This window comes from Lingula anatina, chromosome 1, assembly GCF_051362555.1.
Source record: "Lingula anatina isolate TDL-2025a chromosome 1, LinAna3.0, whole genome shotgun sequence".
In the NCBI taxonomy this organism is placed as follows: Eukaryota; Metazoa; Brachiopoda; class Lingulata; order Lingulida; family Lingulidae; genus Lingula; species Lingula anatina.
Genome location: NC_141767.1, coordinates 27,413,740 through 27,441,257, shown reverse-complemented (window position 1 = coordinate 27,441,257; position 27,518 = coordinate 27,413,740). Strand labels below are relative to the sequence as shown.

The 27,518-nt window shown below is 34.4% G+C and overlaps 1 protein-coding gene across 1 annotated transcript; it reads right to left on the bottom strand.

The window, feature by feature from the left end:
* Window positions 1–3,030: 3,030 nt before the first annotated feature.
* Window positions 3,031–27,517, bottom strand: LOC106160310 (2-oxoisovalerate dehydrogenase subunit beta, mitochondrial). Its single transcript, XM_024075068.2, has 9 exons — window positions 27,342–27,517; window positions 27,099–27,176; window positions 26,662–26,730; window positions 25,095–25,228; window positions 24,472–24,627; window positions 21,805–21,976; window positions 6,759–6,904; window positions 5,570–5,656; window positions 3,031–5,143 (listed from the first exon to the last, which is right to left on the bottom strand). The coding sequence occupies exons 1-9, from the start codon at window positions 27,487–27,489 to the stop codon at window positions 5,003–5,005; spliced, it is 1,131 nt and encodes a 376-aa protein (XP_023930836.2). The 5' UTR covers window positions 27,490–27,517; the 3' UTR covers window positions 3,031–5,002.
* Window position 27,518: the final 1 nt, after the last annotated feature.

Genomic DNA, 27,518 nt, shown 5'->3' with positions numbered 1-27,518 from the left:
ATAAACAGATAAATAAATATTACAAAAACCCTAAATGTATAGATTGTTAGAAAAAATGTCATAGTCTTTTTTAACCTTTTGTGTTTTCTTTTTAAGGCCATGTACCAGAACTTCTACAGATCAGCCTCCCAAGGGCATTGCCAGATGGTTTACAGCCATATTACAAAATCAACATTAAACTAATAGCAAACAGATTTTGTTTACTACTTAAACATACAGCAGGATGATTAACTTATAAGAAAAAGGTTAACCTAAGTAAGGAAAATAATGAATAAAACGTGGGATTCACAAAGCTTTTATTTAGCCCTTTTTATCTTGAAAGGATTCACATCAAAGAAGACAAAAAACTGAATGTTCTGTTGTAGTAGAGAGAGAAGAACTACAACACTGTGTTTTGACATCTTATGTAGTCTAAGATTTGATTTGATAAGGTTCCGAGTAAACCTACATAAAAAAAATAAAATCTCAATAATGACCTCAAAGCTAAGAAATTGGATGCCAGCAAAATAAAGGAAAGGAAATCGCACAAAGGATATTTAACAGAAGTCCTTAGAAACAATAAAGAAAGTGTCAATATGGCAAGATAAAAAAAAAAAACAAAAAAAAAAAACAAATATGGCCAGTCATCCCAACGGTGTAAACTTGAGGAAAAACATGGCAAAAGAGCTCTCAAGACCACATTGACTCAATGAAGATTGTCTAATAATTTCTAATCCAAAAATAATCTGGACACTCTAAGGTACAAGCGCTTAGTTGAACATTTTGAATGAACTCACTGTATGATGCCTCACAGATAATGATACCAGACATGCAACTCTTGAAGAACTCCATTGTCTTTACATTACAACCAATGTCATTAAGTTAGTACAGGGAAGACAGAGACAAGCGCTGAACTTAATACATTGCATTATTCTGCTGGTGAGCTACAAGATAGGTGCTTTCTTTTTTTGCAAATGTTTTATTTCATAGTTACTACAAGACCAAACCTGTAAACAGAAATCTGTGTATAATTTTTTTATCCAGTGCACTCTAATGGAAGAAAAAAAAAGAAAAAAGTATTGAGAAGTAAGACTGCACGCCTTCACACTAAAAGAGGAAGCAGTTGAGGTACGGACATGGCCCTTTGATTTCATAAATATTAATGTATGTAAATTGTCTGGATGTTTTATTAGGGCACCTTTATAAATTAAGGAGAACCAATGTGACCTTAATGATGATGTGTGCAAGGTAATTAGGATCCTATTCTTCACTAAAGAAGATAATTTAATGTCTCAATTAGCTGTAAATGGTTGAAAATTGTGTGACTAATTAACTTCCTTGCATAGAGACTTGAAGAAAAATTTCTACATATCCCAGTCTATCTTGGGCCAATTCTGATTCTCTCTTATTCTTCTCAATGCAGATATTTAATATATACAGCACAATTAACCATTTTTCAAATTTTACCATAGGTAAAACCCAGGCCCGTATCCAGCAATTTCAAAAGGGGGGTTCTTCCTGACAAAAGGGGGGGGGGGGTGTCTTTCTAACCCCCCCCCCCCTTACGGGCCTGAAACCCATACATAAAATCCATGCAGGTACAACTCAAGGCCGCCAGATGTCCAGATAATGGGAAATCATCCAGACCAATAAAAAACATCTAGTACACAAAAGTGGAGACTACATATTTCTAGAAAGTAAAGGGTGGAGAACATTTGGACAGTAATTTTGCATAATTTTACAAATGTCTTTTATCTGAAGGGAAGGAACGGGAGCATATCTCACAGATTCACACACATAATCTAATCATCACTGCATCAAGCTAAGAAGGGGAATACGTAATTTCAGTCCATGTGACAATAACGGAAATTAAAGTTCATCCTGATCACATCTTTATTAATTCTGATCATAAATATACACTGCGACACCCTTTGCTCTCCAGTGAAATGCACTTATGCTATAAATAATACAATGCTAATTATCAATAATGTATTAAACAGCATCTACCCTAGCGTCACTATCATTCTACACATACCAGGCATTCAGTACCATGGCAAATTGTATGTAGAAGATAGAACTGTCCACTTCCTACTTGATGTACACTAACAATTTCACACATTTGGACGGTTATAGAGGGTGAATCACACTGTACTGGAAAATGGAATTAAGGACATTTTCTAATGTTTTTTTTTTTTTTTTTTTTTTCAAATTTTAATTTTGAAAGTAACACTCTTTGTGCTAAAAACCAGTGTGTCTCACTTGTCTTCAAACATTCTGGAATTGTTACAATTTAAAACTTGAAACATTTCTGAAAAGCAACCATGGAAATTACCTAGTTCACTGACTCTTACGCATGAGTGAAGCAAGTTCCTTTTTCTTCTTTTTTTTGTGACTTTTTAAGTAGGTAATTAAACTTTAAATTAAACAACATATGGGGTCAATGTGTGTCTAATGTGTCTGCATCATCTCAATTCTCCCTACAGTATTCATGTGAAAATTAAGTTGTCAATATCCCAGCAAGCACACAACAGTTGAATTAATGTTGAAACAACATTCATGTGTGGGATGTAAAATGATGTTCAACCCTGGGTTGTGATGTGGTTTTTTAAGGAACCTGCTCCTTATATTTTACTAATGAAGAGATAGTAGAAGGGATCGCTACAGTCCAACATTGAACCGGTGCCAGTATTTCAACTCAACCTATCTTCAGCATTGAATAGATTTCATTTTCAGTGTAGAATCTTCATCAATCAATGTATAAACTTAATTTAAACTTAAATCAACATTCTGCACCTGCTGGTCTTGGTCAAGTTTAACTTTACATACAAAGAAAAATAGTAAGTGGAATTTTCTTCAAACAATATATTCATGACAAGAAAGAAATATATTTTCTTTCAAAACCTCCCTTTGGGATACATATCTAGGTTTGGGACAAATATGGCAATACAAGGACCTGAAGAACTTTTCTGGTTCTAGAGAAGTAGACCTGTAATTCTTATATTAATTAGAGATTTTCTAGAACAAGAAAGATTAAAAACATACAACTCAATGTTTTATCAAATAACAGGAACTATATTTCATCATGAAAACAACTTTTTGAGGGAAATTTTATATATATCAGCAGCAAAGGCCATTGTGCATTTCTTTGAAAACTAAACTTATCGATTTTCCCGTCCCATTTTGTAATGTCTTGTTATCAGGATTTAATCAAAACAACAAAAACACCACAAAAATAACAGAAAACTACCATTAGCAAATTGCAAATCTATCCAGACTTAATACACATAAATAAAACAAGTACTCTTGAGCAAGTAAATATATGAAAAGCATTTGTGCAAAGTGTATATGTATATAGCATAATCCACAGTTCAGCTGTACGCTTTTCATATAAAAACATGTCATCCGCATAATCTATTTTCTGTTAGGCTTAGTATGAAGGCAGCAACAGCTTATTAAAGGCTGTTTAACCACTTGCTTCATCCCACTGATCTTTAACTCCATAGCCCCGCCTGTGGAATAATGTATTACTCATACTTTGTACATATGCCTTGATGTTCCTGCTTACAAAAAATCATTGCTAGGAAATTAATGCATGTTTGAAAGTAAAAAATCTATAGTATAACTGATCTTTATGGGATAGCAGTCACACACAATATGTATCATTACCTTTCCCATGAGATTTCACATTGTAATAATCATCTGTGCTTGGGCGACTATTACAGTTTTTTTTCTCCATATATAATCTGTTGATCACAATACAATCATTTAATTTGCACCCACAGCATTATTTATTTATTATTTTTTAATTTTTTTAAAGATTTTTATTTTGCAATGGCTTTTCTTATTAGCCTTGTATTCATTATTAACCACCGAATGCTATAAAGGTGGGACATGAACTTTTATCTCAATGCCACTTGCTGCACCTGAGTTACAAGAAGAAAGCCATCAAGGCATATTTCAAAAGTGTTTTGTATGAGTTGACCACAATGTGAACCCTTGACCCTCTAAAATTGAGCAAATCATTATTATGCACCATGTACTCAATCTTTTATTGGTTTCCAAATTGAGTGTAAATGAAACAAGCATATAATGCATAGACAAGAACAGGCATAGTGACTGCATTTTTATGGTTACATTAAGGGAGGGAGACTTCTGCATTCTACCAATTGAGATTTCTATAAGGTTGCAATCACATGGTCAGATGAAATATAAGCATGGCTTTGAACATGCACTGTTCCTTCTTTATCTAGGCAATAAAACCGACTTGTGGATTCTTCAGCACAGCACAGGTGTCCTCCCTGATTGTCTGTCCTCTGCCATGTTCTCCCATATAAACTGGAATTATGCCACTTCCTCAGATGTTTACTTCTAATATCACCGATTTGCCCTTCACTTTTCCTCTCTGAGGATATAATATCCTCAGCAGGCAACCAAATATCAAGCAAACAGCTATTTTTAAAAAATTAAAATGAAGCAAATTTGTGTCTGATCTGACTAATTCATACCCATCCCAAATGAAAAAAAAATTCATTGGTTGTATAAATCATAATGATCTTCAGTGAAGCTGATGTCAGACAGTTTAATTCAATTTCACAGAGTACTTCCTACGAATGATTTGTCCTTATGCCTTTTATACACTTGGAAATTATACATACAGATTTACACATAAATACTCGCAACAGTACATATGCAAAAATGCTGAAATATTTCACATGATTGCACCCAGGTCATTGACAACCCCTGCAAGCATTACCTGATTCCCTCCCTTGCCACATCATTATCTAATAATCAGATACAATATCTTGATTATCTTATGCTTATGTTTCATTTTATTGTTTAAAAAAAAAAGATGGCCTACGACACACCACAGACTGATCAAATTTTTTTACATCAGCTGAATCTCTTGAATTTCACGCCATTTCTCTGGCACACAATGCTCCATTACTTTCCATATCAGTTGAAGTCTGTCCACCAGTGGACAGAGAGATACCAGCACCTGTGATTGAAGCTGTGATTGAAGATGTCAGTAATTGATCACTTTCTTGATTGCTTCGAAACATCTCCATTTATCTGGCATGTAGTAGGGCTCGTAGATGTGAGGAAACGGGGTGTCGTAACCGCAGACTCGCAGGACTGGGGCCTCCAAATTCAGGAAACATTCATTCTATTTTTAAAAAGTAAGTAGACATTAGGGTTATGATACAAAACAGTTAATGAAAAAAATCATATGCTATAAACAGGATTTTGAAAAAGGAGCATCAGTTTGTTTATTGTTTTAATTGGCAGACACCTCAATCTGCCCATCTATCTTACTTCATAAATGGCAAAGGTTTTCGACTAAATTTTTCTTGATAATATGTGTTGTTATTCTCTTGTTGTTCTCTTTGATCATCAGCTGGTGTTGATAAGAAATTTTTCATGTTAAAGTACCGAGTCCAATATGCTGCTGGAGAAGTCATCAATAACTGCATAGTGCCTGCAAACTATGTACTTTTATCAGATCCCATTAAGTCAATCATTGCTTTCACTAAGCAGCATATAACATCTGTTATTATTTCTTCAAATTGCTTACATCATATAGACAACTTACCTGAATGGTAGCAGCCACTTCAGCACCAAAGCCTTGAGTAATTGGGGCTTCGTGGGCTACAATGCACCTTCCTGTCTTACACACAGACTAAAACAAAGGAATGAAATATCATCTATGAAAAAACAACAACAAGAACAAAATTCATCCTTGAATTAGTAATTGTGAAAAAGAAAATACATCACTTGAGATTGTTTTAATTAGATCAAAATTCATCCTTGAATTAGTAATTGTGCAAAAGAAATACATCACTTGAGATTGTTTTAGTTAGATCAGGGTAACTGTGCCAGCACTTGTGTTCTTTTAAAAATAATTGCTGGTGCACCAAGATGTGCTCATGTTTTACTGTCTAGCGATACAAAGTGTGTCTACAAAATGTAATGCTTATGTTCTTTTCAGGAAGCTTCATTAACATTTTCTTGAGGTTTTTGTTTTCCTCATCATTGATTTAGTTCCTCAGAGTGGAGAATAATGTTCAGTGTTACATTAAAAGGTCTAGCTACCCCTAGGTACAAATTGCCATCATATCCTGTGGAACACTGTACTTTAAATGAAATACATACAGTACTTCAATAAATTATCCAAACCAAGGATGTCAGTAAAGCTATTACCTCTCTATTCTAAACAGAGGGAGAAATAATCATGCTGGTAATTCAGTAAGAGATGATAGAAAGTGATTTCCTAAACAAATAACAAAATTGCATTAATGCCTGATAACTATGGTGGTTTCTTGGTAATAGCATGTTTATGGATAGAATTTTGTGTTAAAAAAAAATTGGCAGTGCCAAGGTAAATAAGGCATATGAGCTGTGATTATACTTCTTATGTTGTACAAAAATATACATATATTTAGTATGCATCAAGATCAGGACATTCTATATTGGTAACAATTCATCTTTAAGGTACAACAATAGCATTTTTGAGGTATAAAGAATTTCAGTCTGGGACAAGGACCTCCACTAATAGCTGAGGGAGCTCATACAATGCACAACATGGCATTGTTTAAGGTATCTTGTTGGAATTGTGGTTGTTTTTCTATACTGCCATTAACAATCAGGACACTGTTTTTCAAAAATCAGTCTAGAAACTGGGTTTGGTTGACTAATACAATTAGCCATGTTTTTTGACTCACTTTCTTCTTATCAGACGCGGAAGGCACAGGTGTCCAAAAAAAAGACCCATAAGAACTCACCTCTGCAACCGTGTCCACATCCCATGGTAGGACTGTCCGTAGATCAATAACCTCACACTTGACCTTTAGTTTCTCGTGTGCCATTTGTGCAACTTCTCGCAACCTGTGCACCTGGGTGCCCCATCCAACCAATGTGACATTTGTTCCTGAAAATATAATATGCCCAAACATAGATTAAGTCCACAAAATTATAGGTATACTGGGTTTGTAATCAGCTAGGCAATTGCATGTAGAAAAGTTTGTCTTGGCTTTTCAAATGGTACAAACCATTTGAGAAGACTTGCCATTTCTGATAACAAATAAGGACTGGTACATAAGATTACAGGCCCGTAGCCAGGGGGTTCAGGGGGGAGGGTGAACAAACTGCCCTTTTTTTTCCAGGAGAAGGTCTGCTCTGGGTAAAATTTTAGATACAAACATGAAGGTATTTATTGTCCACTTTTTCAGACCCCCTCTCCCCCTTGAAATTGCTGGCTATGAGCCTGGGATACCACTCAAAATGCATGAACATGAAGAAATCAAATAACTACAAGAAAATATTGTGTTTCAAAACATAAACTAGTAAAGATATCTAACACCACTTGTTAAAACAAGTAGGTGCAAGTTCAGGTTGAGGACAGAATGGTATAAGCAAAAAAATTTTGATAATAGTAATAACTGTAATAAATAAAATGGAAAAATAAAAAGGATGATGGCCACACATAACATTCTAAGCAATAAAACATCCAGCTGATGGAAATTTCTCTTAATTTCCATATCCCTACACCTGAAGTATCTTGCTAACTGTTAATTAATGATCATGAGTTTCCGCAACACTAAGATGTTTAATGCCTGAGGTACATGTACTCACTTGCTATGAATGATTATACTACAACATAAATGTAACTTTAGGCAATCATCCCATGAAGGTTACTGGAATGTGTGATGCAATCAGTTGCTCTTGAATGTTGACTCTTCTCATAGTTAAGTTGAAACTGTCTGATTTCAACACAATTTTTTCTGAAGCCTCCCTCAGAGTTTTTGGTTTTATACGAAGCCTTCATCATTAATGTATAAAGCTCCAGAAAAATTGTGCAGAAATCAGTTTTAATTTTGTAATAACCTAACACTATTATACAGAATGTACTACTTGCATTAATTCCTTTGATGACAGTTTAGACTCAGACTCAAATAGTAAATTGGTATTAACGAAACCAATGTAGACTTAACTGACTACTGTGTGTTTCAGAGAGTCGGTCTTTTCTCAGTCTTAAAATTTCCCAGCCTTAAGATCAAAATCTAAATGACTTTCATTTACCTCCTCCCCTTGTGTCAATTTGTTTAAATAAGTAAAGCAAAAAGACATGGGACTTCAGTTCCTATGGCAACCTCAAGATGGACACAAAAATATACCTTGCAAACCTACACTTTATATGGCATAAGCAAGAGTATAGAATTTCTAGTTCAAACCCTTCTTGACTTATCAACATTGAAAAATTTTCCTGAAAATGAAGTTTGCAATTTAGAAAAGTTGGTTAATGTGAACCAATCACCAACTCATCTGAAAGCCCCATGAGATGTTCAAGTTTCAAATTATGTGATCCTGGCTCACCCCTGTCTCTGGTAATAACCATCACAGACTCGAGACAGGCAGATTAGGTACAGATGAAAAGACTGACAAAGACCACAGAAAGAGCTTCAAAACTACCTATTAAAGGCATCATATATGACAGATTTCATTGACATTTACTGAAATGGAGCTGTTCCCAAAAATTACATAATGCTACAAAACATCATTTAAAAACATTGCAAAAAACTATTTCTGAAAAAACGAATGACAATATCAAAACAAGAAAACCGAATTGCACAGGGACATGTTTAAGTCTTCAGGGGTAAGGTTTCTATCAAACACACTGAAAGCTGTGAGAGACAGGGAGACAAGATTCCACCTACTGATAGAAAAAATGTGCAAAAAGACAGACAACACGGTTCCAGTAACCTCCTCTATCCCCTCCCACTTCTAGCAGGGCAGTAAACAAAATCAATTTTACTGGCCATGTATAAAGGTTTCGGTAAAAACTTCTGTGAACTGAGCCTCACATAGAAATTGAGTTTATTTTAACTGTCACTGACAAGGCAAAAATGGAATATTTTGGTAGATTTTGGTCTCCCTACTTTACTACTATACTTAAACTCTTAGTGAATCTAACCAATAGCACTGACAGGCAAAACAGCTGTGTGAAGCAGAAAGTATATAACAGGGGAGAGAAGAGAATGACCTAAAATAAATCTACTCAAAATTTTCACACGTGTTATCCATTTTATTTGAGGAATATGTTTTAATGTTCCCAACCCATGGTAAACTGTGAAGTAGGCTCAATAGTGTTGCCCTGATACAAGAAAATGACCCTTGTCAAGATATTGACAGTTCCTTTAAGCTATGGTTGTGGGAACCTTAAGTTCATCACCTTTGGTGAACAGCGACTTCCTGCATAATGTGTTAAAAAGATGGCTGAGGGATATGCTGACCTCCTGAGGTCAACCTCAACTCATTAATTGTACATCTTAACACCAGTCTGACACACCACTTGTGTAAATGATTCAGGCAATTTGCTCAACCTCATAGGCCATGTATAATGTGATCGCCTTTTTTGACTTTTCTGATAACAACACTTCCACTTCCACACTCAGTTCTCAGACAAATGTACGTCCCACATGTGCCAGCTACTTATATTTATTTCTGGTTTGCAACATTTTAGAATGAGAACTGCTTAATTTCTTTATATTCAGCAGGTCATTAAATGCTTTTAAAAAAGGACCAAGATGCTTGTGTGAATGACCACTTGATCCCAACTTCCTTCACAGCTGCAAGGAATGGACAGTTTCCAAGAAGAAAACAATCCCAGCAAGATATCTGGTACTTCATTGATCTTAACTACACAGGGATAAATGTAGACATGTGTTTAACATGGTAATACAAATACCCCCCCCCCCCCCCCAAAAAAAAAAAAAAAAAAAAAAAAAAAAAAAAAAAAAAAAAAAAAAACCAGTACAGCTGTCAAATGGACAGACATTAATAAAACAAAACAAACAAACAAAAAAAAAAAAACTGATGGCAGTGACATATAAAAGCCTAAAAATAAACAACCATTTACACAGTGGTGACAGTGCATTGTTTGATTTAAATCTTGAATTGATCCTCAAACTTACAAGGAGGATTGATAGGATTATAATATAGTTTAGTCCTAAAACCTTCCTGGTTAGATGATTTTATTGTTTTTTTTTTATTTTCATTTTTCACAAACTGACATTTTACAACTGTGACTTTGAAGTGTGAAACCCCATGTTAGTAACATTTTCTGAATCTTCACAGTAACAGTAGTGCATGATTAAAATTGGTTGTGATCATGCTGATCATGAACCATATGTAATATTCTATCAAAATTGAGAAAAAAACATTTGTGCACTTGAAAAAATTGAATCATCTCCCCCAGGGACAGTCCCAACCCTAGGTGCACTAAAATTATGAAAAAATCAATGCAGGTTCCTGATGATAGGTTTACCAATTCCTACTGTTTCAAAATCTTCACTTTAATGGTCTAAGAGAAGATAGCAGAAATAACAATGTAAAAAAAAAAAAAAAAAAATCATCATTCTACCCTCATGCAGGCTCAAATTCCAAAGCACACAACATACACATCCTTAATGATAGGTATATCAATCAAAATTTCAGGTTCATTCAAATGGCCTAGTAGGAGATAGAGGAAATTACCAATGCCTAGACTGATGGACAGATGGACAAACAAATAGGCAGGATGACACGATTATAGACTTATGTCAAAAAAGTATAATGATAATAATCCATCAAGCTGGTTTTCCAACTAGAGCTATATCTTACACCCCATTTCCATAGATTTTTAGATCGATCTATCCCTGTGGGGAGTCTCACTAGATTACTGTCAGCTTGGCCGGCTTAAGCGTCTGTCCTGCCTACTAAAAGCTGTAAGGGGGTAATTAACTATGGTGCCCGCTTGGCTGACTGCAATTTAGCGTGAACCCCCAGGGAGTTAGGTCGATCTAAATCTTAATCTTTAGATCGATCTAAATCTCTGGGAAAGCACCCTTAGACTGCATTCTCATGAACTCATCATACTAGGTGGATCGACCTTACTCAGACATTTAAGTCGCTTACACTGAATGCTCTTTAGCAAGAATCCCTGCAGAATTAGATCGATTCAGTTAGTATGATGGGTTTATGGGAACAGTCCTTAAGTCCTTGGATACATTCTTTTAATCATGCTTTTATTATATGAAGAATGTGCACGACAATGCTAATAGCAACACTATCAACAATGACACACACAAGTGATGGCTTAATGTCCAGACACAGTGTCCATCCATCATTAAATGCACATCTACAAATTTCCCAAGTATATATGATGCAAGTTGAAGGTTAAAGTGGACCCTGACAAATATACAAATCTAAGGAACTATATGCTTCTTCATAAATTGTGGTCCTAATTCTAGCCTTTAGCAATCAATTAAGAGATGACATCCAGCGAATAGAGGTATGTGGTCTGTCCACAGTACATGTAATACGGTAAAGTCTTGAAAATTTCGTCGGCAGACGATTTTCCGCCGACGTAATTTTTTTCCCTTTGAAAACTTCGTCGACCTTGAAAATGAGGTACTGGATAATTTTTGAAAAGTTCGTCACCAAACATGGCCGCGTTGTCCAGCTCAAACATGAAGGTAATGCGTCAGTTGATTCAAGACAATGATACGATCAGAATATCATTGCCGATAACACTCTCAATGGGAGATAGGAACAATAGTGCGCCCCTGCGAGCGGTTACTCACAATATCGATGGTTTAGATGTGAATTCCCGTTCTCAATTGCGGGAACGTCGGCCTTTTGTCTTTTATTTCATTACTATTACCTGGCTTAAGGTGCGTTATCAAGCCGGCAAATAGAAGTCACAGGCCGCGGCTTTGTCACTTGTAACGCCGTTATTGTTATCGGCGGCTGTCCTAAATGAGGAAGACACAATGAAAAAATCAAGATATTATCTCGAAGTGAAATGTACCAGTCACTTCTATTCATGCCCATGTTCAATTTAGGACCATTTAATGATTACCTGGCTCATACATGGAGATCGTTCGCAATGCGAATGTGACGAGATGGCATTTTTCATATCTTCAGCGGAGAATCGTTCGCGTAATATCGTCAACAGATCGTTCGTGATCCAAACGAGACGAGAAGATAATTTTTATATTTGTAGCGGACTCCGTTCGCGTAAGATCATCAGCGGGAGATCGTTTGCGATTCGAGAGAGACGAAAAGGCAATCTTCATATCTTCAGCGGGAGATCGTTCGCGATGTAAGCGAGAACAAAATGCACTTTTCATATTAGTTCAAGGGAACTTCGTTCGTGGAAGATCGTCAGCAGGAGATCATTATTTTAACCCCCCCCCCCCCTTTGAATTTTATAAATAATATGTCTTTTTCATTTTATCTTTAACCCCCCTTCCCCCGCTCACGGCATATCTCCAGCGGAGAATCGTTCGCGTAATATCGTCAAGACTTTGTTCGCGTAAGATCGTCAGAGGGAGATCGTTCGCGATCCGAGCAAGACGAAAAGGCAATTTTCATATCATAATCGGGAGATCGTTCGCGATGTAAGCAAGAATGAAATGCAATTTTCATATTAGTTCAAGGGATTTAGGGTACTTCGTTCGCAGATCGTCAGCGGGAGATTATTTACCCCCCCCCTCCACACACACTCTTTGGATTTTTTTTAAATATTCATTTTCATTTTATCTTTAATCCGCCCCTGCCCCGCTCACGGTATATCTTCGGCATAGAAATGTCACGTAATATTCTCAGGACTTTGTTCGCAATATAGGAGGGTCAAAGATAACAGTCGCTAAGGATAAAAGCCCAAAGGCCGGATTTTTGAAAATTTCGTCTTACCCAGGAGTCGGGGAGATGTAATTTTGAAAAATTAGTCGGATTTACACAATTAAAAATATTAATTAATTTTTAAGCGACGAAATTTTCAAGACTTTACCGTAATACGATGACTAGGTTTTATGTTGGAAAAAACCCATACATCCCATAATGTGTCGATGTTTAATTTGGGGAAATGACACAGATCGCTACAATTTTATGACACATGTCTCAATTGTAATTGTTAATGTAGATCAAATGCACATTTTAAACCCCACAAGAATGTTAGAGGAAGAATATGCTCCAAACAGGTCTTACTGCCAGTCTTGTAAGCTAATTAAAAGTAAATTGTCAAACCACCTATCTACAAATGGTAGAAGCTGAATAATTCATACATTGTAAAGAGAAAGTGAAGCTTAATGACCACCACATATAATTCTGGCAATATCAAAAAGATAATATGATTATCAATGGTAACTGAACAGCTCTGTAAAAGTAATAATAAATAAATGGACAATTCATATATTCATCACAAAAGTTCAATGGATATACTTTAGAAACCAACTATTTATTTCTAGATGTCTTGAATCAATACTTATAACTCCCTCTAGTGGCAGTAAAAATATCTATTGGACCAAACAAATCAAAAGTCATTCTAGGATTTTTTTCTTTTGCCAATTTTGCCAATTATATCATTGGAAAATTAGTGAAAATAAAATATATGTCTTATTTTCTTCAGCAAATTTATATAACTTTTGACAGCATTTTTTCAAAATATTATGATATATGTGCTTTTTTTATCAGTTGGTAATATTTATGCAACTGTCTTGGATGGATCTTGTACTTTTTTCTCAAAGATTGACAGCAAAAGTTGTTAAAGTAACTCATCGCTTTTTGTTCAGTTTTAGATGAGTTATTCAATCATGTAATTTAATGCATTCACATAATAAATAGCATTTGCAGGTCAAATTGTTTCATAGTCATAAATATGTTCAGAAGATGCTGTCTGATGTGAAAGTCTTAAGGTAAATGAAGATATTTCTTTCTATCCAGATGTAGTAAGTTAAAATGTAATTAATTAGCACCATATGATTTAAATGTGATGTTTAAAATATCTAAACTATATAAATGGAAAATTAAAATATTCAACTATAAATAAAACCCTGCTTTTTCCTTGTATTGGAGTCATTCATAAATCAAACAGACCAGAAGGTCCCCCCCCCCCCCCCCTTGAAATCCCTGACACCAGTGACTTTTTCCATCCATGATGGATTAAAGGTCATCTCAGACTAACAACAAATTCAAATTTTGAAAAAAATAAAAGTTCCTCCCAATACTGTCAATAGAAGTAATTAAGAGAAAAAAAATACAAAGTGAACATATTTGCTACTTTCACCTACTTAATCTGACCTAACTTTAATCTTATTGTTTGCTCGCATATAAACGGCAGGGTTCACTTCAAAATGTTAAATATTGGGTGAAAATTACATGTAAAAAACATTTTGAAGCTTATTGTTTTTGTGCAGTGCAGTGGTTAAATAAACACCCAGTTTTATCCCCTACAGCACACAGACATTTTTTTTTTCTTTTTTTTTAGGATTACTATTTTGGTCAATCACAAAAGATACCTTTTTGGATGTAAATTGCAGTTTCTTTTCAGACAGTTAAAATAATTCTCTTTTCTTCAATATGAATTTTAAAACTTTTCAATATCAATATCAAGTACACAATTACTGTAGATAATTTGTGACTATAAACTCCCAATGAAGCATTATAAATTACACTTTCTTTCCGCCAACTGAAAAGTACAATGTCAGTTCATGTAACAGGGACAGGCAACAGTTGCTCTTGCCCATGATAAAGTGTTTCAAGTAACAAATCAATCCACATGTTAAAAAAAAATGAATTTTACATCATTCTTTTTTTCTCAGCCTTTAGGCATATCTTAAATTCCTGCTGTCTATGATAGTCATATTATAACTTAATTATTGTGCTCAATATTAAGTCTTTTTTTTTGTACTTAAAATATTTTTGTAGTGACTGGATATATTGTCGTGTTATGTAGCATTCATGTAAAGCTTTGATTATGGCCCTGGCCACAGGTGTGCATTATTATTATTATTATTATTATTATTATTATTATTATTATTATTATTATTATCCCCTCCTAGAAAAGTTTTGCACTAAAAAACACTGTTATTGTGGAACTGGTTAACTTATGATGACTTTGTCTGTCTATATAATAGTACATGTTGTGGAAAATCCAGCATAATGAGACACTTTGATATCCATTAAACTGCTTATAATTGAACTGTTTACATTCAAGTGGACACAAGGCGTATTGAAAACCAGCCTAAACACACACAACAAATCTACTGTCTCTCCTCCTATTTTGCATAATGAAGCCATTATCTTTTTGTTTGCCTGCCGACTAATGACTGAATTCACTCACAAGTATTATATATTGGGTGAAATTTACATGTAAAATCCATGGCTCTCCAGGGAGATGGGAATACTTGCCCATGACTGCAGAGTTGGACATGCCTCACACGTAAAAGACATCTTTATTAGGCTGTGACACAATCTCATCTAAAATGGGCCATCTCACATAAACAAATTATGTGCCCTCATGCAAAGACAATGGAGTTATACTACATGGACGCCATCACATTGGCTGACAATTTATCATAAAGGGTATATCATGAATGGAAAGTGTTGGAGACATCAAGTGCCATTCGCATGACTCGTGTACAAACACCGTCAGCAAAGGACTGGTTACGCCAGGTTCCAGCTAGCATGCAACACACAGGCCCTACGCCACCAGTCGCAACATGTCTACCTGTCTCCCGAGTGGCGTGACATCGAGTAAATTTGTGGGACAGGCAAATCTTAATAAACAGTACATTCTTCTTTGTGCACTGTCTGGTCACCTGGATGATAAGGGTAATCAATTAAGTGCTGCCTCTCAATGCACAATCCTGTGCTTTCACTTATGACATACAGATACAATGAATACTTGTCGAATGTACCTCACTAGAATTTATGTAGGCTGTGCATAAAGCCTGCCTTTCAGATGTAAAAACTACAGGTCTCCATACACATGTTATCTTTGGTCCATCACCTATGCAAAGCTTATTTAATACAGCTAAATAGATCAATAAGGTGTGGCATAAAGATCAAAAAGTTGAACTGGAACTTTTCTGTGTGAAAAGAAGCAATAAATTGTACCGTCTGAAAAATCTGTTCAAATCTAGGCTGGAAAATTAGATTTTTACTGCAACATTTGATCTTTTAACATTAACAGATCTACCATAATACTGATGCTACCTAGAAAGCATGATGTCAAAGATCAATCTATGGGCCACGAACTGCCTGTCCATTGGCCCACCTGCAATTGTCGGCTGTGGGCCAGCATCAGCTGATCAACGTTGGCACTCCAGCAATGACAATCTCAACAGAGATAATTCTATATCATGAACCCTCTCTGCAGCACCAATAAGCAGAAATAAATTACACTTATATACCTAATTTAATTACTTTATTGACACAACTGTACAGTCATTAATAATGTTTCAAGATCATTTCTTTTGTATAAATCGATGAACAACTTTTTGAGAAAAATATTGTAATATTTTTGAGAAAATTACACTGGAGTGAACTGGAAGAAATACAACACAAGCACAGTAATATTTATTAAGCAACATCCAACAGAAGTAAAACTGGATTGATATTACACAGGATACGGTGTCTACAAAGTAACAATTATAGTATCAAGGCAAAGGTCTCATTCTCTATTCTCATACTTCAAATATCCCATCTACAATCAGTCTCTAACTCTACAAAGTAACTGATATCAAAACCAAGTTGTTTAGAATGTCATCATTTAAGTCCAGGCATACCGATTCACTAGTTATCAAATACATTATAAAACTAGTACAATTACTTGGAAACATTTCTTTACAAATTTTGAGAAATTCCATCAGAATATGTACAGTTCTAAATACAAAAAGTATTCTACTATCCCTAGAGGATACTGCAGCATAGTAAAGAATAAACTTTTAATGGAAGTTTACTATGATATCAAACAGTGCAACAGCACTCACTTGTGTAGTATTAACAAAATATAGGAAAAATGAGTTGTCTACAAAATGGCCTAATAAAAAATAATGCACATGATAAACTGAAGACGCAATTCAAAATTAAATCATTATTACAAAAGGTTTCTTCCAATGACCTATAATAAATTGAATTGAAAATTTGATTTAATTATTTTTGGTTTCACTTTCTAACATCCTCATTCGAGATACTAAAATGCAAGCAACACCGTAACTGCTCAGGCACTGCCTTGCCAGCAATGCATCGCTTTAACATCTTAGCTGAAACTTGCCATCGGCCTGATGACTACTTCATATCTGGGAATCCTTTTAACAGAAACACATAATAATCAAATGGCATATTAAGTTATATATGCTCTTATATCTATCCATTGGTATACATTACATTTCCTAGAAACAAAAAGTCTCTTGCCCTTAATCCACTTTACAAACCACTGCAGTGTAGAGAAGGGCAGTTAATGGCAACAGATATGGGCTTCAATAGTGGGAGGACATATTGTGAGTCTGCCATTAAAATGCAGTCTGTCAATTTTGAGGTAAAAAAAAAACCTCTCAAAACTGAAAGGTGGGGCAATAACTGACCAGGTGATCAGGTTAATTAAACAACACATCTGGGAGAAATCAAAGAGGGAAACGATATCATTACCATAGAGAGCTTGCCACTGAGAGAAAACCTTGACATCTTCCCTTTTCATTTACTGGACAATAAAAACTATTGTATTAAAAAGGTACCAGTACCTGTGATGTAATAGTGTGATTTCTTAATGAAGCACATAAAATACTATCTACAAAAGATCTATTGTTTTCTAAGAATCAATGCACATATATAATTCCCCATGTTCAAAGATAACGAAAGTGTGAGCTCTATCTAATGATGTAGCAATGTTTCCGTCATTTTACTTATCAGCCTCCTTAAGATAAATTAGCTCCAACTCATCACTAATCTAGGCTTGACAAGCTGAGTCTTGGTGCAAAAATTAGTTAGGAAACCATCTGCCACAGATAATTTGTTACTTTTAGTGAAGACTGGTTAATTAATACCCCAAAATGGTTGTCAAGTTCTGGCAACACGGAAATAGTCAACAGTTCTATTTGAGGAACCATAAATATTAATGGCTGTTCTGTCACAGGTTTGCTGCATGAGCCATGGTGATGTTCTTAAACATCCCCTTTACATTAATTGCGAATCTCCTACATACCAAAATCTGTTTTAGATTATGTTGTCTAGACTTTTAATGTATATTTTACGATAAAATTACTTTCACTGCTTGCAGTTGTTGGACCGCAGTGAGGTTAGTTAAAGCCTTTTCCCAATACGACAAAACCTGGACAAAGAATATACTAAATGGCATCAAAAGATGACTACCATACATAACATAAGGAACCCCATAACCCTGGCATATTAAAACTCCCATGTTGAGCAATCTGACTGTCTGGTGACCTCATATACTAGTTGAAGTAAGCTTAGCTGTGAAATAAAAAAGATGGCACTGTTTACAAAGGGTTAAACAGCAGATCTGGTATATCCAGGTGACATTAATAATGAAACTAAAAGAAATAATTTTCCGTCCTTACTTGCAGTGAAGTGATAATAACAAAGAGTTTTCATTCATTAAAACTTTAATTGAATTTAATAAGTTATAGAAAGTTATAGAATAAGTATAAGAAAATACAGATTCAGATGTGTGTATTCCCTAAGCCAAAAATCTGGTCCCTTTAAACTGTATAAATACTCACTTTCTCTCAGATATTGAAGACAGAGGCTCAACAATGCAACCAAAACTGCTGTTTTTGTTGTGTTTCTTTGAATGTCAGATTTCGTCGACAATTTTGTTTCAAAACTGCTTAGAGTAAATGACAATGTCGAGGCCAAGGGGTGACATTCAGTTAAACATCCGTTCAGTACATGGGGAGTTAAGATTAAATTTTCAGAGGATTCAAAGCTACCAAAATGTACAAATATTCATCACATAGTTTAGTATGTGCAAAAATATAGCCAAAGAAAACAGGATATATTCAAAGACAAAGCAGTGAAATAGTCTGCTAGCATATAAAGCAAGACCAAATATTACATGACCTGCCAGTATACCACTTAAAATCTATAAATTAGCAAAATTACTGATAAACACCAAGTATAACAAAATTTATATTTTGCTGAAAATGATTACTTTTGTCTCTTGAATACTTGCAACCATAAAACCATCAGCAGTAGTGAGTCTCACAAAACAGTTTCAACAAATAACTCACTTTAAATAACGCATTTTATAGTATTTCTGTTGCATTTTTTACGTGAAATGTTAAACCCTCATGATTTTATACAGGCTTAATATCAAAATCAAATGAAATAAATCTAAAAATGGAACTTGTAGTGAAAACAATAGTCCCTAACATATAGAATTAACTAATAGACAAAAGGCATGCTGTTATTCTGCCTACAGTAAATTATGGGGTTCCAGACACTAGTGCAGCTAACAACACAAGAGAGTCATTTATACAAAAATAAAGAGGCTTTATTATTATCCTCACACAACAGACTGGAGAAAAACGTTTTGTGATTTATTTTCGTCCCTTGATTATAACTCGTCTGATTTAAGATCAAATGAAAAGCACTTCAAAATAAATAAAATGGGATTTACATTTTCTGTACCCTTAGAATGGTTTTCCACTAAAATCTCTAAGCAAAAATTAGTATTTGGCACAATTACCTTATAAATCTGACTGACAGTTGAATAACCTTGTTTGCTGTCCTTGGACATGGTGTCTGTGTCCTATCTAACATGTCATATGTAACAGGTAGTATATAAAATTATCAGTTCCACTAGGTGGTAACATCTCCTATGGACAAGTCCTTGTAAAACTAAGTCTTTTCATAATTCCACTACATTTTCCCATTGTTGTAGTATGACATTTAGAATGGACTACCTCCTGCAAAACAAACAACCTATCCTAGAAACATGAATGCATGAACTATTTCCCTGCATTCCAACCACAGATTTTTATTCAATGCTGCAAATTAATGTCCTAACCCAATTTTGTAAATTTATACATAGTGTGACCATCTTCAGCTTCACCATTTCTGAGTTAAACCTACTACATTCTTAATTCAGAAAAATAAGGAAACAAATGGGAAATAATATTTGAGGAATAGTATAATAATTTTTTTTTAATTTTTTTTAGTTTTTTTTTTCATTTTTATCATGACTCATGGATATATTTTGGTAGCTTTGAATCCCCTGAAAATTTATACCTCACATCCATGAGCCATGAAAAAATTTAAAATATGCAATCAATAGGTTCTACAATACAAATTTTTATATCATATAATACAATAGTACTTCCTAAGCCATCCCTTCCAAGGATTTCTACACAAAATGCTGGGCACATTATATGAGCAAATGACATCAAATAACTAAATTCTCTTAAAAAAGAATCTTTTCGTACACAAATTTGTCAGATGCAAAGATATTTTACGTTGTTTTTTTTTTACTGCCTTGCTAAGTGATGATGTTTAAAGCCATGAGCTGGCAGCTCACACACTTGCAGTAACCACATGATCAGTCAAAAAGCCACTCAGATTCTGTCCCCAATTTTGATGACCCGGAGAAAAACAAGGCAACATGTTGCATCTGATTGGCTAGTTGGCACAACGATATGTCTGGGGTCTTCCGTAAACAGGCAGTCGGTACTTGGATTAGATACAATGTTGAAAACTACTCTAATGTTGCCAGGATCAAACTACAGCTTGATTGCTTCTCTTGGCACTTGACGCAATTGATCACATACCAGGACATTGCCTACACGCAGAAGACAACAGGCTGTGGCAAATATACTAGTAACAGTGTTTCCATTCTTCAAAGACAATCATGCTTTCACAGATGATGATGATGACAAATATATACAAAATAACCATACTGTGCAAATCTAGGAACCTTTAAAGAAATTTCTAAAAATCCTCATCATCTTCTCAAAGCTAGTGAAAGATGATAAGGAAGCACACTTGACTACTAACTCTGTTACCTGCACACCACACACAATGACAGCATACTGAATAGTCAGCCACTTGAGTCTTTTAGCTCCTAAAGTATGCAAAGCTTACACAAATTTTGGTTAATATCTATCAAAAATACTTTTTCTGGAATTGACTGAATTTCCAAATGCAACTCTGAGTTAGGTAAGGTATTTTATATGCAGGTATCGTTCCTATATGTGTACTTGTCTGGAATTTGCATTCTATAAATCCAGCAAAAATGCAAACTGCAACACTATAAAAAAGCACATTACCATAACTCTTGGTGCAATGATTACAACTATTCAATAAAAAAAAGCTTTGCTGTCTTCAATCTTGCTTTGTATCCATGTGTGTGCATTAAAATATAACCTTAACCAATGAAAATCTTATAACAATCATGGTAACTGTGTCCTGAGTGTCTGTTTCTAAATGATAGTTTTACTGCTTGTAAGAGAGTGGTAGTAGTAATAAAAATGTCAGAGGAAGAGTCTTGACACTAGCTGTCCCCACTTAAGTACAAAAAAAAAATGTCATAATAAGTTCCAAATAACCCAACAATATATTCTGCGTGGTGGTACCTATCCCCATTCTTTCAAAGAGAAGAAGACCCCATATTGTTTTAACACAAAACTTATCCATTCAACGGACATTAGGTTCGGGTTAAATGGAAAATTGTGTTCAATCAGACGATCTTATCAACAGGTGGAAGGCTGGGACAAAGGTGATGGCTGCTACTGCGGGATCAAGGGCAGTAGCAGAAAAAGTAATACCTCACAATGTTCCTATAATAGTGTTAACACTGATGACCAGATTGTTATCATATGATATTTATAATAGTTATCTGGGTTTGCTGCAAGGAGAAGGGTGCACAGAACCTCTACTTGAAACAGAAAGAATATGTTGGCAGCATGGAAGGCCAAAGTACAAAGAAACTCGCACTGAGCCAGCAAGAACTGCAAATTTTAGAGATTGCTTTTTCATCAGAATGCTTACCTTCATCTAATACTTCAGCCTTAGATAGGGGTAGAGTGTAATCCTTTAATGGCACTTCCTCAATCGCAGATCTGTATAAAATTTTTGGTTCGAAGAAAATGCAAGGGTTCCTATCTCTAATACAGCTGAGAAGTAAACCTTTTGCTTGTATGGGACCCCTGGGGATAACAACCTAAAGTGAAAATTGTTAAAATAACCATTAGTCAAAATCATAAAGAAATGTGTTACATTAAGATCAGGCTGAGGTATCACAATATATTTTCTAATCAGTAAGTTAGGTCTCTGTTTCCTAAAATATTTTGCACCACTGCTTTTTTCATTCATATCTTATAGTAATCTCAGAAAAAATACGTTAAGTAACTAAATGACATCTGATGATTCTGAATACGATATTTAATAGTGCTGTTGAGAGGACATCTGACCGCAAATGTACTATCAACATACTTTTCCTGTTAGAAATAGAACTGCTGCATTTTTCCACTAAGTGCCAGATCTCTCTAGTAAATTACTAGCTTGATTACAAGAATAAAAAGATTTTTTAAAGTGTAAAAAAAAAAAAAAAAAACTAAAAAAGGGCCATTCCATAGTATTTCTCCTCCTCTAACACAATTTTTCACCCCTTGAACTTTTTACCCTGTACAGTCTGTCACTCTTAAGATTCAAAGCCCCTTTTCTTTTACTCTTTGATGTGATAAGAAGGAATAAAAAAACCTACAAGGATTAAATGCTGCAGTTCAGTACAGTGAATAACTGAAAATAGGCATTTTTTGAAAGCAATCACTGACAGCTTTAATCTTATCACTGTGCTCTACATGTACATTTTCATGAAACTTATTTCTAAAGAAAATTGTTAAGAGATGCCACATAACACATAACACAGCTGTTATCCTCCACATTTAATGGTCGATATAAAAATATTCCATAACCAAAAACATGCAAATGGTAACAATAAACCTGATGAATATTTAGATATGAAAACCCTCCAAAGAAAAATATAAGAGGGAGCCCTTATACCATTTACATAATTTATCTAATATTGATCAGATGTGATGAAACATTTTTATGTTATTATTCAGTCAACAAAGCAACTTTTTTTCATGGGCTTAGGTGTATTGTGAAGTTGTTGTGGTTGGTAGTACATACAGATAAACTCATATTACAGCACTATAAGTTATTATTTCCTTGTTGTATAGTTGTATAGCTTTGAAGATACTGGCACAAGTATGTTAACAATTTCGTTACATGCAGAAACTAGCAAACAACTTCTTTCACCACTTGGGAAATGAAAGTGCCATGAGCGATTTGTTAAACATCAAAACGACTAAATGCTTTCATGTAAACATGTTGAGTCTTGTAGAAAAAAAAACGTCAGGGCACATTGTGACAATCAATCTACTGCCCCTTGCTTTTAACAGGCCAGAGGGTAATGAAATGTTTGAACAAGAACCTACATTTATCACAAGATCCATTCACAAATATTCAAAATAGAGTTACTTTATGATAACAATAGTTTTGCATTTTCCATGGACAACCCATGATGAGTTGTCAAAAAGGTAGAGAGGTGAATTCATCTAAGTGTGTAGGTAGACTAAAAAGGCTAGACTTTGCTTTCACAGCAACCCTCATGTAATGTATCAATATAATAACTGATATGAAGTAAAATTTGCAGTAGACAAGTTTTTTAATATGCTAAAATGAATTGAAATTCCACAGCATTCTTGTACAGAATAACTTTTGGTTTTTTTGACTGATATCTACTGACACCACAATATTCCTGGACCCTGGTACATCTTTTTTTAAAGTATTTTAAAAATCACAATTGAGACACATAACATTTACTACCTTAACCATGCTCACATTAGACTCTTACTAAAGTTGTGTTTGTTTTAATGACTGAGTGTAAATTAAATGTGTCCTCCTACATATCCCAAAAAGTCTGTGTAATGCTAAGTGACATGCCATGTTTTCAGACTTTGCACAACGCCAGGTGATGTCACAGGCCAGATGCAGAGTGCCTGCATGTCTTGCATAATGCATGTAAAATGCATTATCCTTGACATGGTTTTTCTAAGGCTTATGTTTCAAAATACCACTAAATGAAACAAATGTATCGAAATTATTTATGGACGGACACTGTACGTTTGGACGTAAGCCATCAACTGCATGTGTCACTGTTGTGCAATTTCCTCATTAATATTATGAAAGAAAAATTGGGCAACTACTTTATACTATGTAACTTAAAAAAAAAAGATTCTTATGACTAAAATATAGTTTGGGTTTGAAAACCAGCCTGTTTGGATTATTTTCCCTTAAAAGTTACAAATTTGCACATTTGTGACACTGAACTGCCATGACCTGTTCATTCCTTAATGTCCACATAAAGGACAGCAGATTCTCAAACTTGTGTAAATAATTCATAGGATTAAAATATAGCTTGAGATATAAAACAGCCAGATTGAATTATTTTTCTTGATTCAATATTTCTTTCAATAATTTCAACCCTGCATTTACAGTAGAAGTTTGTGGCTGGGTGTCAAGACCAAAAATGTGTATATTGGTGTTTTATTATGTTAACTGCCATGAATACATGGTTTAAAGGTTGTCTGTCTATATGTAAAATCTTAACTGGCTTGTTTAGATACCTGTTTATTTGTCTTTCTCTTTTACCTTTAATCCAGGGACATGTGCAAAGAAAGCCTCTGGACTTTGTGAGTGGTATAATGCACCATGGCCCACTGCACCACAAGGGGCTCGTATTGTTAATCCGCCACATTCAAACAAACTGCCTGATCGATATCGAAACTTTGCAGCTTCATTAACTATCTGCAATCAAAAAACTATTTAGTATTAATTCTTTAACAAATACAGCCACATAATAACTTATAAAAAACCGATCATTTCTTTTGGTACTTTCTAAGTTATTCAATAACAGACAATATTCTAATAGAATTTTTGCACTCCATCCATGTTTGAAAAAACTTAGTTCTTACACTAATTTTGATATTTACAAGATCTTAGAAGATCAATTAGTAAATCTGAGTTACTTTTTTAACTTTGGTTGAGGAAAACAAACAAAAATTCAATATCAATATAATTCATTTTTTCTTATTACATATGTCAATAAAGTATCTTTCACTGGATATTCAAGAATCTGATAATCTTTATCCCTTCAAACATATGATGCAAAAAAAAAAAAAAATAATAATAATAATAATAATAAAAAACATGGACAATAACATTTGAGTTTCATAAAAACTTGAAAAGAAGAACTTACTCTTTTTTTTACCTACCTGGTCAAACCCAGGAAATATATAATCTGCAAACTGTATTTCAGCTACTGCTGTAGACCCAGCTACTGCCATACCAATACCAAATGCAACTATACCTTGTTCACTAAGAGGAGTATTGAAAACCCGGTCTGCACCTATCAAGACAGAAGTTTTTTTTCAAAACGAATACCATTAGATATTATTGTATATTATTTGTTTTATTACAAATACCATTAGACATTAGAAGTTTGACCAGTGCTAAAAGGCAGTGATTTATAAAATCAAAAATCTGTATTTCTAAACAATGTAATATTCTGTATTATACAAAGAATTCCAGTTAATCAGTCAATCTCATGTTAACTCATAAGCATGAAAACTCAATTAAGAATGTTAAATTTCATGTCACAATAAGTCAAATTCTTGATGTATACTATACATATAAAACAATAATAATAGTAAAGATAAAAGTTGGTACAGAATAGTAGAGGTTATTTTGCCAATATTTTGCCAACTGAAACTATACTAGCCAATATTTCATCAGCTTACAGAAGAACTTCATCTGGGAATGAGGCTATGCTAGGTGTGGCATCAGAATCTATCCTCAGCCAACACCAACAAAAAACAAGGCACAATATTATAACATCAATACCTACTGAAACATAGAGATCACATGATCCCCACTGCTAAATCCTGGAAACAACCAACATCTGTCTACATGGGAGGCAAACTCAACTAGAATGATGTCAAGGGAAAGAGCAGGAAGAGGGGGGGGGCGACTAAATGAGTACGCCAGGCAGTGCCGGGGAGTGATAAGTTGTCACACCTATCCAGACATGAGCCTGAGTTTTTGAAAAAAACTGTAAATATTTATTGTAGCACCAACACCTATTAGCCAGGAATCCATGGATACCTGAAAAACTGGGTTAAAAATCATGAATTCCATGATTTCATGGAAAACTGCTCATGCCTGCCTATCACAGGCCCATTTTCCAATGAAGTCTGACTGCAAACAGATGAAATATTGGCTGATTAAAGGGATAATAACTCTTCGTATGAGATCTATATTTCACAATAAAAACATTGTGAATAGCTCATAGAAATATAATATATTCTGTTTTACGACAAAAACAGCAGTTATAGCTATTATTCTGATATCTGAGCTTGTCTTCAGATCACGTGACCTCCATTGATGGCTATACTCTGTTATAATCTCTTAAGAGATTTTAACAAAAAACCAAACTTTTTAGAAAAAAACCAGGGACTAACTTTGAATGTAAAAATGGATTCATTAACCATTGGTAAGTGTGGGAAAATTGTTGTTTACTCCAGGAAAATTCATTTTTTGGCCGAAACAAAGAGTTATTATCCCTTTAAGTATCACTTTATTCCACAAGTTTCTGACAAAAGAACTTCTAAAATTACATTGAAAGATCATAGGTGAAAAAAACTTTCATAATAAAATTGGTATATTATGATTTGTTACCCATCAAAAGATGTGACCATCAATCCCAAAAAATGTATTTAAAAAATGACACTGACATTTTCCTCAATTCAAAGTTAACACCTGTGTCTGTGCCTACATACTAACCATACTTGTCCTTCAGTCCTACCGTGCACCTGAATACACCTCCAAATGAAACATCTTCACCAAACACAACTGGAAAAGTGAGATGCAAGTTATCAAAATATCTGAATATTTTAATAATGACTTTTTTTTATATAGTCCTGTCAACAGATCTAAAAATAGGAAACATATACAAACACTGAAACAGATATTTAATATGCTGCACCTAAGGGTTGAATACAACTATTAATCCTATGTTATATTACAGACGTTGTAAATATTGCAATCTTACGATTTTACCTGTCTACACATCTGAGACAGCAAAACAGGAACCATGTCAGACCTATGCAAATGATTATATATATACATATACATACATACATATATATATATATATATATATATATATATATATATATATATATATATTAATTTATTATAATCAAACATTTCCAGGTTACCTGCTGATGGGTCTGATGCCAGGGCAATATCCATAGCATTGGTTAGGGATTGAAACAAATTCATACGGGTCGTTTCGCCTAGAAAAAGAAATCATATTCATAAAATTTATGCTTTTTACTTCACGATTAGCAAAGAAAATCAATACATAGTAAAAAAAAAAGACGCTGAATTTTTAACCAATAAATGTGTACGTCCGAGTACACTTTTAATTCAAATGCCGGTTTTTGTGCAAATAAACTTACCAAGCTCTGTTGGTGATACATCTGGATAGTAAGTAAATGACGAAGAATATCTTTTCGCGTTTCGTATACACGGTGGTGCATTAAATAACTTATTAATTGATAAAAGTTTATAGCGATTTGCACAAACCGCTCTGAAACAGGGGGCCATGTTTACCAATTTAAGAAATAGGTCAATCA